This window comes from Solanum stenotomum, chromosome 9, assembly GCF_019186545.1.
Source record: "Solanum stenotomum isolate F172 chromosome 9, ASM1918654v1, whole genome shotgun sequence".
Taxonomy (NCBI): domain Eukaryota; kingdom Viridiplantae; phylum Streptophyta; class Magnoliopsida; order Solanales; family Solanaceae; genus Solanum; species Solanum stenotomum.
Window position 1 is genome coordinate 50875819 of NC_064290.1, and position 13265 is coordinate 50889083.

General features: G+C 36.2%; 1 protein-coding gene across 1 annotated transcript; it reads right to left on the reverse strand.

Moving 5' to 3' along the window:
* Positions 1-1296: 1296 nt before the first annotated feature.
* LOC125876566 (uncharacterized) lies at positions 1297-11203 on the reverse strand. The gene is made up of 3 exons (XM_049557775.1): positions 10636-11203; positions 6488-6672; positions 1297-1937 (listed from the first exon to the last, which is right to left on the reverse strand). Exons 1-3 carry the CDS (start codon positions 11168-11170, stop codon positions 1395-1397), a joined length of 1263 nt encoding a protein of 420 aa, XP_049413732.1. The 5' UTR covers positions 11171-11203; the 3' UTR covers positions 1297-1394.
* Between the last annotated feature and the right edge of the window lie 2062 nt (positions 11204-13265).

The window sequence follows — 13265 nt, forward strand, 5'->3', positions numbered from 1 at the left end:
CCTGCACAAGGTAAGGATAACGTTTGCATACACTCTACCCTCTGTAGACTCCACCTATGGGATTATACTGTGTATGTTGTTGTACGAAGGTCAAGAGCTATGAGGAGCTTTTCTCTAACTTTATTTAAGGCATGGAATTGATTGATCTCCTATAGCAAGGAGCTTGCTACACCTGGTTTAGTGGAGAAGAATCTGCTCAAGCTTCCAGAAATTCAGATTCCTAATCTCTAATGAATGGAATGATACTTTTGGCTCTATAAATCAACTCTCTCCTAACTTTTGGTTATCTTAGATCATTGACCAATGTTGCTGGAAAGTAATGACTGGTCTACTAATCATCTTATTTGAAAGAGATAAAGGTCAATAACACATTGAAAGTATTCCGTTCTTTGAGTTTCACACCAAAACTATCAGGTGTGTTTGGTTTTCAGTTTCCTACCTGACTATCACCAAATATTATTGCAAGCCTTAACTATCAGTTTTTCGCTTTTCTGCCTGAAATTTTAGGCTCTTTCACTATATTTTAATTTGAAAACATGTGCTACAGCATGAAGGCTGGACATTCTAAAACTTTGTTAGCTCTTTAGTTTTGTATATTTTGTAATCTCTATGCACCTTCTTGGTGCCTTTTATGATATCTTAGTAAGTGAAAAAATAAGAAGAGTACATGCACTAGCAACACTGGGATAAGGAGTAAATGACCCTTTACTATTTCAGTGTTATTCTTAACTCCTTTTTTTAAAAAAATTGATGAAGAAATTTATGAAACAATAGATCAGTAGGGTCAAATGAAAAGTTGAAAAAAGAACCAAGACTAGATGTCCTTTGTTTTGGATGAAGGATAATTGTTATAGTAATCCTCCTATTCACCTACTTCAACTATTTCTGAGCACCTCATATCTTATCCTTTTACGGTGTCTGAAGGCACAGATATGCTTGTTGACACAATGGATAAGGTATAGTTCCAACTTCCAGGCGATAAGAGCAAGAATGCCCAAAACAGTTGGTTATGTTTTTGCAAGACATTAATACATTTGATTTTTTTTATAAAAAGCCCCATAAGTAATTGGGTAAATTCACTAATCTAAAAAATATAACAGCATTCTGAAAAAACAGTAGAAAATCATGTATAATATGAAGAAAGTGAAAATCAAACCAACAAGCAGTAATACCAATTCTGGCACCAAGGAGGTCAGCTATGACATGTGAACTCATGTCAACTGATCTCTCTATTTCTTTTTCTTTCTTCCTTTTTTGCTTTGGGGGTTGAGGTAGGTTGGGGGTGGGGGGTGTGAGGGGGTTGTTTTGACTTATTTTCAAAGACATCAACATAAATCTACAAGGTGATAAATTTATGAGAGTAATAAAAGAAACATTTACAGAATTTAGAGGAATCAATTGGTGGCCAAACTGTCAGAATCAACGTCATCAACAGTGAGCCAGTCACTGGAGTCCTCACCTTCGGAATCTTTATCCCGGTGAATAGATTGGCCAGCCTTCTGCTGACTACCTTGAGCTTTAGAGTTCTCATTTAGTTGAATCCATTCATGAGATTCACTAGATGAGGAAACTTTCTTTCTGTGTGTGGGCTTGCTTCCTTGTAGTCTACTATCCGATAGATCGGTATCATCATCCTCAAGATCACTGAAAGAAACGTCATCCTCGTTCTTGTCAGCATATGAGGTTGTATTCTTGGTCTTTTCATCTTCTAACTGCTCTTGACGTTTCTCGTCATGCAAACTATCTTTATTTTGAGAGGCATTTGCAGTCTCTACTGAAATATTCTTCTCCTCCAATTTACTATCAGACCCTTGCTGTCCACTGACCTTGACATCCATCTCAGATGCATCAACAATCTCAGAGTCCTTCGATTCTTCTGGCTGTGGATCTTTCTTACTTTGTAACTGCTGCAGAAGTGTCTCCCGTACTTCAACAATCTACAGCAAAAGTCAAATTAACTATAAAAAGATGATCAACAATAACAAAAACAAGATATGTAATCCTACAAGTAGGGTGCGAGGATGGTAGGATGTACGCAAACCTTAGGTAGAGAGGCTGTTTTCTTGAAAACGATGATCATGTCATCGTAAATTTTCATTCAAAAACAGTCAACAAAAGATTACCACTTGCAAATATGAGAAAAGGGAAAAACAAACATGACCAAGAGAACTCTACATCTCCATAGAATAACACACCTCAACCCCACCCCCCAACATCTCCCAAACAACCCCCCTGAAAAAATAAGTGATTAAATCATCTCTTATCCCAACATGTTGGATCAGATGTAAGCCGTTGTAACCACCTGAAAAGTCAATAACTTGGGCATTTCAGGGAGGAAGAGCTATTGGGTTAAGAAAGTCGATAGATACAGCCATACAGGGAAGACCATACTTTGAGGTTTAGGATCTTCGCGAGGCAAGCAAGTTGAAGCCTACACTATTATTTACTGAACTCAAGCCAGTTGAAGCCTACACTATAACTTACAGAACAATCTTTCACAGGTGGTACAATACATCATTCTTCCCTCAATCTCAAATGCCAAGTCAAGACTTGGATCTTTTTTCTTTAGTAGCCTACATTTCGTACATTTTCCTCGGCATGATCTATACAGATACTCTGCAAAATGCTGTAACTTTTCAATTCCATGAATGATGGCATCGGTATGTAGGTCTTCTCCAAATTGTCCAGGGTGTAACAGTGATAGTCGACAACAAACTACTGTTAGATAAAACTACTAACCAACTGACCCAGTCAGTCCAAAACACCGACCGAAACGGTTGTTAAACTTACCACAAAATATTTTTTTTAAGTTTAACCAACCGTCAGTATTCATAAAAATATTATCTAAACCAACTAAGAATATTGACCATGTTGGTCGGTTTTTAAAAATAAATCCAGATCTAGTGGTCAACTTTCCATCCACCATTTTTCCTCTCCTCTCAAAATCGCCCTCCTCCCCCCCCACACCCTAAACGGTCAACACACCACCATCCAGCCACAGCAGGACTCCCCACCACCGCCCTCATCTCCCTCACTGCCGCTGGTAACCACCTCATCCCCATCCAAGTATTCTTGTTTTCTTTCATTCTTTAGAGAAATGAGCACTTTAAATAATGACACACAACAGGAACGATTAACTAAATCCCAACATAAAGGAGTTGAATTAATATCAGCAATAGGGTATATTTGGTACTTGAATTTGTAATGTTAATTGTAATTTGATTTAATTTTATTTACTTAAACTGTGTGATTCAATTGAAAGACGCATGTGCTTCACTTCTTACTTTTCGCTTCATGCCCCATGGAACTTCTCGCTTTTGCTGAACATTGCTTCTAATTAACTTCAAAACATTTTTTCCTTTTGGTACTCTCTCTTCATATAGTTAAACAAATAATTGGTATTTGACTGGGACTATTTTTAGAGAAATCAACGTGTATTTATGGCTTTTTTGAAAGAAGCCTTTTTTTCTTGTAAATACATTTTTTTTCTATTTAGAGAGAGGGGGCTTCAAGTTCTTAGGAAGAGCCGTACGAGACAGCTCACGTACAGTTCAAGAGCCGAGCCCAGGGGCTTAGGTCAACACTTAAAATAATAGCCAGTCATCAAATTGGAGGCGGGCAAGATGGTGATGAATTGCAATTGGTCTAAACCTTTGACTAGCGACTTATTCCGGTCTGCCCAGAATGCCCATACAGACTAAGACCTTATTCACACAGCGAAGGAAGGCCGGGTGGAAGGGGGCAGTCAGCTGGCTGCTTCCTTGCGCTTTGCTTCGCAGCCTTTTTTCTTGCTTTAACATTCGTACTTATATTAATTATTTGGAGAGTCAATGAAGATTTTAAATTTTTCTCATTAAGAGTATTTGCTTTTTTATTTGTGATGGACTTTGTGGCAGTTTCTGTACAGGAAACTTTTTTCCCTTATTCCCTTTAATAAATTTTTGGTCTGCTCCACAAAACTTAGTGTCACTATTAGGATAAACTAAAATGAACCACTTAAAGTTTTAAGAGATAATTACTATATTAAACTTGTAAGGGATAACTACTTTCATGTAGAAGGAAAACAAAGAGACAAATCATCCCTTCAAGTGTAGAACAATTTATCAGAGGATAAGGATAATAGTAAATATGAAAACTAAAGCAATAAAACATCAAATCACTAGTTTGCAGTAACATAATCAAGGACATAGCAGACAGTGAAGTAAGTTGCAGCGCTTTCACATGGAGCTGGATTATGAACTCCCTCAGATTACTTCAGGTTTGGACTAGCTCGAGTTAGTCATCATCCCGGCTGGTGCTTCTGGCTTCAAGGATTGGGAGGATCATGAATGAGTCTAGAAAGATCCAAACTAACTTTTCAGCAACCTAATCTATTTTTTTTTTTACAAAGGTAACAGTTTTGTGTAATCTTTAGCACTAAAGGCTGGGATCCCAAATTTACATCATGGAGGTACATACAGTTGCGTGTACTTAAAACAAAACTAAACTAGATCCTACTTCATCTTACAAAGGACCTAGGATATCTCTAACCGCTATAGGATCATCTACATACTCCGAACTGCACCAATAGCAAAAAGTGATTATGCAATTCATTTTAATCCTGTGTAAAGGACTACTAATACTCTCAAAGCATCTCATATTTCTCTCCTTCCATATGGTCCACCAAATCACTGCTGGGACAATCCTCCATCTGCTTTGGTCTATACTGCCACTGCCTTCATTGTTCCAGCTTTCTATAGCCTGACTTGCCCTTTGTGGCATGGTCCAGTTTGTGCCCCTGAAGCTGGTAAATAAGTGCCACAGTTGTCTAACCACCTTGCAATGAAGAAACAGATGGTTGATTGTCTCTGCCTGTTGCTCACAAAAAAAACATCTAGGACACATATGTATTCCCCTCTTCATTAGATTCTCCTATGTTGGTACCGCCTCTTTAACTACCAACCAAGTAAAGACTGTCACCTTATATGGAATTTTGACTTTCCAGATAAGCTTCCAAGGCAAAAATCTGAGTTGAGTCCCCATTTGATTCAGGTTCTTGTAGGCAGAGCTAACTGTGAAGATACCTTTGTTGTGATGAATCCACCTAAGAGTGTCTTCTCCCTCTTTCAATCCTCCAAAATGGTCCAGGGTGCCATAAAATTCAGCAAGTCTATCCACCTCCCAGTCTTGTATCCTCCTTCTGTATGTTAAGTTCCATCCATGGATGGACCAAACTTCTTGCACAGTGGCCTCATGTTGCTGATTCAACAAATAGATGTCTGGAAAGAGCTGTTTGAGGCTGTCATTTCCTAACCAATTATCATCCCAAAACAAAATCTTTCTTCCATTGTTTACATTGACTCTAGTTCTTTGAAAGAAACAATGCCACAAATTTCTGATTCATCTCCACAGGCTAATACCATAGGTAGAAGTCACTTCCTTAGGAAGTATTCCAGTGATCTATCTTCTCATACTTGGCCTGAATCACTCTAACCCAAAGGGCCTGCTCCTCTTTAGGAAATCTCCACAACCACTTCATCAAAAGGCTTCTAATCTATTCTGGCACTTAAGAGTAGTTTTTGGGGTACTAATGAAGCTAGTATGCAGATAAATCAAGAATAGTGTCCATGTTTTCTCAATTCTATATCGGCATCTGTATAGGGGCAGCACCTCTTTGGTGGCTTTCAATATTTTTCACTTCACTAAAGTTCCTACGGAATCTGAAACTTTGGGCTAAATTTGAACCTGGAACTTTCTAAGTTGCACCCAGATAAATTTCAGCTTCATTCAACTCGTAGCCAGTCACAAAAAGACAAGTATATTCATTGGCCGACTGTGTAGGGAAATGACAAATATAAGACTCAGATTTCTCAGTGCAATCAATTCCATGAAATTAGGTGATTTCTAAGGTTCTAGCAGAATGGTACAACAAGGAGATAAGCTCTCCCCAACTTCAACCACCACCAAACACCCTCCCCACACACACACAAAAAGGAACAATTAGGAGAAAAAAAAAAGTTTAATAAATCTAAAAAACTCATCACTTCCGCAACGTCAGCTCAACAAAATACTAATCAACCTTAGGTCAATCGATGGTATTAAATATTCCCTAGAGGCCATGTAAACTTCGATCCTCGTTACAGAAACTGTCTGGTTCAGAAGACATAGAAACTAAGAGTACAATTAATTCAACTTGCATCAATGAACTGGATAGTTTAATAGTTCAGTAAATGAGATGTGATGTAGTAGCAGTACTTTAGAGCTACAGCTGGCATGATGACTCAATCGAACTGTAATCCTTAAAAAATGTAAATGGAGTGATGAGCCAATCAAATTTGTAATCCTCAAAGTATATAAAGTACGGGTCAAGAACACTCCACAGTGCATATAGTTTTTAATCTACAGGATTGCAGATTCTCAATTTAACAGTCACCTGTCTGCTCACAATTATAAAAGAATTGCAGGCAAAACATCATTCAATATATTAACTTATCAGAGAGAAACTTACCTCAGGAGTTGACAACAGCTCCAAGTCATTCCCATTCAACCTTGGAAGCAATAAAACGAAATAGATCATCCAAAATTGCCGATCAGATAATCCATGGCAAACCTTCTGCCTCAAGGACTCAAGCCCAGGCACAAACTGCACAATGGATGCTACATGTTCTTTCTGACTATCAGACATGGAAAAATCTGCAAGAAAAATTGATAACCATCAAGCAGAGACCACAAGAAACATGAAGAAAGTTGTGCAAACACGTGTAGGTTAAAGTGTAACTAAAACATACAAAAACATAAATAAAACAAAAAATAACTAGACAAATCCCCCTGCCCCCCCCCCCCCCTCCCCCCCAAACCCCCCACAGATCTTCCCCTCCATTCACACCCAAGGTGATCTCCTCTTCTGCACACAAGGGTGTAGCTTTGTGACCAACGAAGTGAGTTGTGAACCATGAGATCTCAGGTTCAAATCCAAGCAAAGACAAAAACACTAGGTGATTTCTTCCCATCTGTGTCCTAGTCTTTGATGGGCAAAGTTACCCAGTACTTGTTGCTTGTGGGAGGTGGCAAGTATACCGCGGAAATAGTTGAGGCGCACAAACTGGCCCAGACACCAGAAGAGGCGCACTCGGATACCATTAATGTCCAATAGCTTTTATAGTAATGGATGGATCTACTACTACCTCGTCCATTGAGTATAACAGAGCAAATGATGTTATAGCAATGAATATAGGGATGATACTACGAAATATGGTCCTTCTATTTTTTTTTCTTTTTGGTTTCCACTCTTCTACTTGCAGGCATAAAGAACTATCAAACACAGTCTAGCTTTTGTTTTCCCTTTCAGCCTGTTAAGTTTCTGTTTTAGATTTAATTATCATGTTATAGTTATCTGCACTAACAAAACCACTATCAAAACAGATTAAAGAAGAGATTCCTAAGGAACAGAGTCCAGTGCGCATGAAAAAACCACTTGGTTTGCTGATACATGTGAAACATTATGGATGAATAACCCATAAAGATTATCAACTCAGGAAGTTGTTGCATGCTACAATCTGCCAACACATTCTGTCAGGTAGACACGCAAAACACTTACCTAATAAACTTCTTAGATCAGAACAAAATATCTTCAGCCCCAAAAATTCGTTAAAAGAAAAAATTGGACAAAGAAAAGGAAGCAAAGATATCAAAAAAAATTTTTGAGAAATGTAACAGTTAGTCTATATTTATCCACAGGTATACTACCTCAAAAGTGTAGTTCCCCTCCAAAAGTGTTGTAATTACATAGGATCCTATACCTACCAAGTTACAGCCAGTCTATAGTTGTGCTGATTACTTCTGAGCTATCTAAGACTACTTGTTTACACCAAAAATAACACCGAGCTAAACAATTAAGCTTAAATCTTTGTATGTTGCTCTGCTTTCCTTTATGACATCTCTGGTTCCTCTCTAGCCATACTGTCTACCGTATACATGATGGGACAATCTTCCATCTCTCCTCCTTTCTTCCTGCATTTCCATCCCTATTCCAACACTTCAAAACCTCTTTGATCCTTCCTGGTTTCACCCATTTAATCTCTCTCACATTGGTGAGCATTTGCCACAGCTGGGTTGTCCACTTGCAGTGTAAGAAGAGATGGTTGACTGTCTCTCCTTGCTCTTCACACAAAAAGCACCTGGAACACAGGTGAAAACCTCTTTTGTTCAGGTTCTCATGTGTCAAAACTGCCTCCTTAGCTAACAACCAAGTAAAACAGTTTACTTTATAGGGTATCTTGGTTTTCCATCTCATCTTCCAAGGCCATTCTACTTCCTCAATGCCAACTGTGTTGAGATCTTCATATGCTGAATTTACTGTGAAACACCCTTTGCTCAAATTCATTGTCATGATTTGAATTATATACCATTGATGGGGTCTGGATGGAAGAGAGTTATCATCAAAAGTTCAGCATCTAATAATTTGGGTTTGGTTATTAGCCCAAAAAAATGATAATATCCATTTTTCCTTCTCTTGTTTATCTCGGGGAGGGAGCGAGCATATGGCAGTGCCACTATGGGACTGGAATCCCACGGGAGAGATTAAATGATAATTTCCATTTTTTCTTTTCTTGTTTATCTAGGGGAGGGAGTGAGCAGGTGGGAGTCCCACACTCCCACTATGGGACTGGAATCCCACAGGAAAGCTTAATCATTTTTGTATGCCTTAGTTAATGTATAATTTCCCTTACTAACTGTATGTGAGTATATGTAATGCCAAATTTGGTTGCATGCATGCATGTTATTTGAAGTATATATGCAAATCATCTATATGCCATCTTGTTTGGGACTGAGGTGTAGTAGTTGTTGTTGTATACAAACCATTCTATAAAATAAGGTAACAGCAACATTAGGAAGTGACTAAAAACCATACCACACTTTTCCTCTTAAATCATGAACAGAACCATAGGCTTGAAAAAAATGAATACCTTACTAGTTACTATAATACACAGGGCCGGCTCTATGCTTTCAAAAATAAGGCCTTTGCCTTAGGCCCCCAAATTCCGGGGCCCCAAATCTTTGTCAAGAATAAATTATGTGTTAAATTTTTTATAGAAAAATTAATTATTTATGATAAAAAGTATAATTTTTTAAAAAATAAATTATTTTATCCACTTTAACATCTTTTGTACTTTATTAAAAATAAGAATTAACAATGAAAAGTGTTGAACAAAGTGAATTACAAATTCTTTTTTATTTCTTTTTAAATTTTAGTTTCAAGCATTACTCTAAGCATATTAAAATGAGGTATACCAAGTCATCAACTTTTTGAGTCAAATTCTATGATTCTAAACTTCTAACTCTTATCTTTATTTAATATTTATCAACTTATTACTTATATCATTATGTTAACAATACATATAATAATTGTCTCACTTAAAGGATGTTTTTCAATGTTGAGTTGATAAAATCTTACCTAAAACTAGTAACTCAAAAAACAATATTAAGTACTAATAATTTTCATCTTAATAGTGTAATTTATTTTTTTTGAATAAATACGTATATGAAGTGTATTTATATTTTAGGCCGCAAATTGAAATTTCTCTTTAGGCCCCCAATTACGTTGAGCCGCCCCTGATAATACATTCTGTGAAACACACACACCAAGCGTAAATGAACAACATAATATTGGAAGATAACAACTAATTGCAGTATTCAACTATCAAGGATCAAATCACCATCATTATCATATCAATATAAAGTATATAGCACATACTGCAACTCTTGGTGACAATGAAACACTATAATATGCCAAATAAATTACCAAATGGCCAAATTATACATAACAGGAAACAATTTGCATCCTTTGCAGGCAAAGATTTTTATCAGCCATCTATCAATCTCTATGAGATTAAGAGAACACTTATTTAGTATTGGAATGAAATGGACCTGAATAGAGCAAAACTAATATAGAATATCATGTAACCAACACCAAACGATTTGTGGATTGAGGCATATGTTAATTGACGTCAGCCAATATCTAGCAAAACAAACACAAAACATTGTCCCAAAGACATGGATAGGTGGTTGATTGATGCGTAGGAATAACAATTGTTAGAATCCTAACTCTTTGTGAGCTCATTTGTTCCAGTCATAGTGGGGATGTTTACCCAACAGGCTTCTAGCTGGATTAGTCGTTGCAAGCTATCACCCAACCAAATTCATTAAAAAAACAGTCAAAAATTGCTCCTTTCTTTTTTGATAACCAAAGGAAGGATGCGACAAGGATTCCATGGGGTCACCCATCCTAGTACTACTCTCGCCCTACCATCAAAAATTGCTCCTTTAACAGGCTATAGTGGACTAGCACCCAAGAGTGTCACCCAGTGGCCAATAAAGTGAGTGCAAACCTTGGGGACTATGGTTTCAAATCTCAGCTTAGACAATAAGTATGTTCAATCTGCCTAAGCCTTGGTAGCTACATTTACCCCGTGAGTTGTGCTGGGAGGTGGTAGATATCTAGTTAAAGAGCCGAGGTGAACGCAAGCTAACCAAGACTCCATTTTTTTTCAAAAAAAGAACATTCACCAAGTGATCACCACTCAAAGAAACTAATCACCAAGTAATAGCACTCATTTAGCAGAGCCGGTGAACTAAAACAACATATTTAGGAATTACCACTGGGTAGAGAGAGTGGAAAATCAGTCCACAACTGAGGCCGTTGTGAGATTGTGCTAACAAAATCCACAACGTCATCCGTAATACCCACAACTTCCTCTTCATCATCATCATCATCATCATAATCGTCATCTCCATCTTCATCTTCAGCATTTTCACGATCAATTGACTCATCACCAAACTGTAAAAAATTGGAAGCCAACTTGGAAATCTCTGAAACAGCTTTGTTCGAAGAAAACAAAGATAAACCCGATTTAAAGCTATCTCCAATCTCCACTAAATCACTCTTGATTCCACTAAATTTTTCAGTTGACGATTCTTGCTCTGACTGAGTTGGCGATGTCGGCGCAAGAAAGGCGGCGACACCGCGGAGATGCTGTGAGAAAGTCTGGGAGATGGCTGAGAAATCTTCCTTTATGCCAGATGAATTGGGATCGGAACCCTTCGCCGCCGGTGATGAGGGTTTTTCACCGCCGGCGCCGTCGTCATCGAATTTGAAAGGATTTGGAATAGGAAGAGAGAACCAAGATGACATTTTTATTTTCTCTTTCTTCAATCTGCAATTTTTCCTCCTTTAAAACTTTTAAATTTCTATTTAATTTTCTTTTTCATTTAAAATAAAATAATTATTATAAATCATACAATAATATCTTATATTAGCTAAACTAGGATTTTCATATAATGCATTTTGAATTTTATAATGAATGATTTTAAGTGATAAGAATTAGATTTTAAATTTAATATTTATATATGTTTAATAAATTTATTAATATAATATATTGTTTGAGCAAAAACAAGCGACTAGCTCACCATGGTGTTTGATCAATGATTATACAATTACTTAGTTTGTCCATAAAAATAAAATGAGTATGAAAATATGCAGAATTGAAATTGATAGATATTCTTATTATTATTATATGATCAGACTTCTTCATAATAACTATTTTTCATTACAATATTGCCATAATTAAGGTCAAAGTTTTATAATAAACAAAAAGTTTGATTTTTTGCTATTATATATTTTTATCGTAGTATTTTGTCATAGCAGTAAAACATATTTCAACTAATGATATTATCATCGAAAAGTTTCAGTGTATTAGAAATACGGTTGAGTATAGATTGGTTCAGTTCAATTTTAAAGTTTATACGTTTGATTTATTGGTTATCGCCTATCGGTTTGTACTTTGTAGACATACTAAAATCATTATAGAACCATTAAGATATTGACTTATTGCTTATCGAGTATCGATTTGTGAACATATTAAATCATTATAGAACCATTAAAATATTGACTTATCGATTATTTATCATTATTTGTTTGGTTATTGATTTAACCGTTAAGATTAGACACAAAAAATCATTGAAATCATTTAGTTTTAAAATTACCCTTCGGGGTGGCCCAGTGGTTTGGGCTTGGGACTTCCATGTTGGAGGTCTCAAGTTCGAAAACCCTTGCCAGCGAAAGCAAGGGGTTTGCCTTCTGGGTCGAGCTCGTCGCACCGGGCTTGCCTAGTGCAGGTTACCTCTCCTATGTGGTTTGCGAGCTATTGCATAGGAGCGGGGGTTTTACCATGTGCGCACCCAAAGGGTAGCGGCTGCGATTTCCCTTGTCATAAAAAAAAAATCATTGAAAATCACTTAAAATGAGGTGAAAACCAAATGAATCATGCACATGAGTTAATAGATTGCATCTTGCTCAAAAACAAACACGGTCACTTTGTAGAATAACAGAAAAAGTTTGAGATAGACAGAATAAAAGTATTTATAAAACTAAACTCTAACTCAAAGACTTTACATCCCAAATGGTACAAATATAATTATTTAATTTACTATCAAATTATTGATTAACCCGTTAAAAACTCCTCAAACCGTTAAGAACTAATAATCAATTAATTTTAAAAATCAAAATTATTATTAAAACCGTTGAATTAATAACCCATTACCAATAAATTAATAATTTTTTTTCAATTTAATTTATCGATTTTGATTCGATTTTGCACCGCCTTATTTGAGAAGGTTATTATCAAAGGAAGGTGAGTAGGACCTATTCCAATTTAGTCTCTTTGAATTGACTCTTTTTGTTGTCTTTCTTTTTTATTTTTTTCTCTTTTTATTTCTTTTTTTTTTGTGGGGAGAAGTGTGTAATAAAGTTTTTATTTATTTGTTTGCTTTAAAAGGGTATTGTTTTATCTTTTTCCTCTTGTTGAGCTTGTCTCTCTCAATCACCCAAACATGTCACTCTAATGACAGTAGTGTTTGGAATAGCTTGATTGAGTATATCTCCATTTTTCGACTAATTTATTGATATTTATCAATAGTATTTTTTACTAATATAGATAAACAACGGTGTTTAAAACAACTTGATTGAGTATATCTCCATTCCTCAACTACTTTATCGATATTTACTAATTTTATTAATACGATAAATAGCTAAAATATTCCCTACAAAAAAAGAAGAAGATAATTTTGACTTTTAGTTATTATTTGGTAACAATTATTACTCAAATTTTGAATTAAAAGGGGTTGATCATTCCCTTTCGATACGTGAAAGAGTATCATTTATAGGAATCCGAAGTCAGAAGGGTCATTTTTACCAACAAAAATGCACAAAGGAGTACTCTATTTTGGAG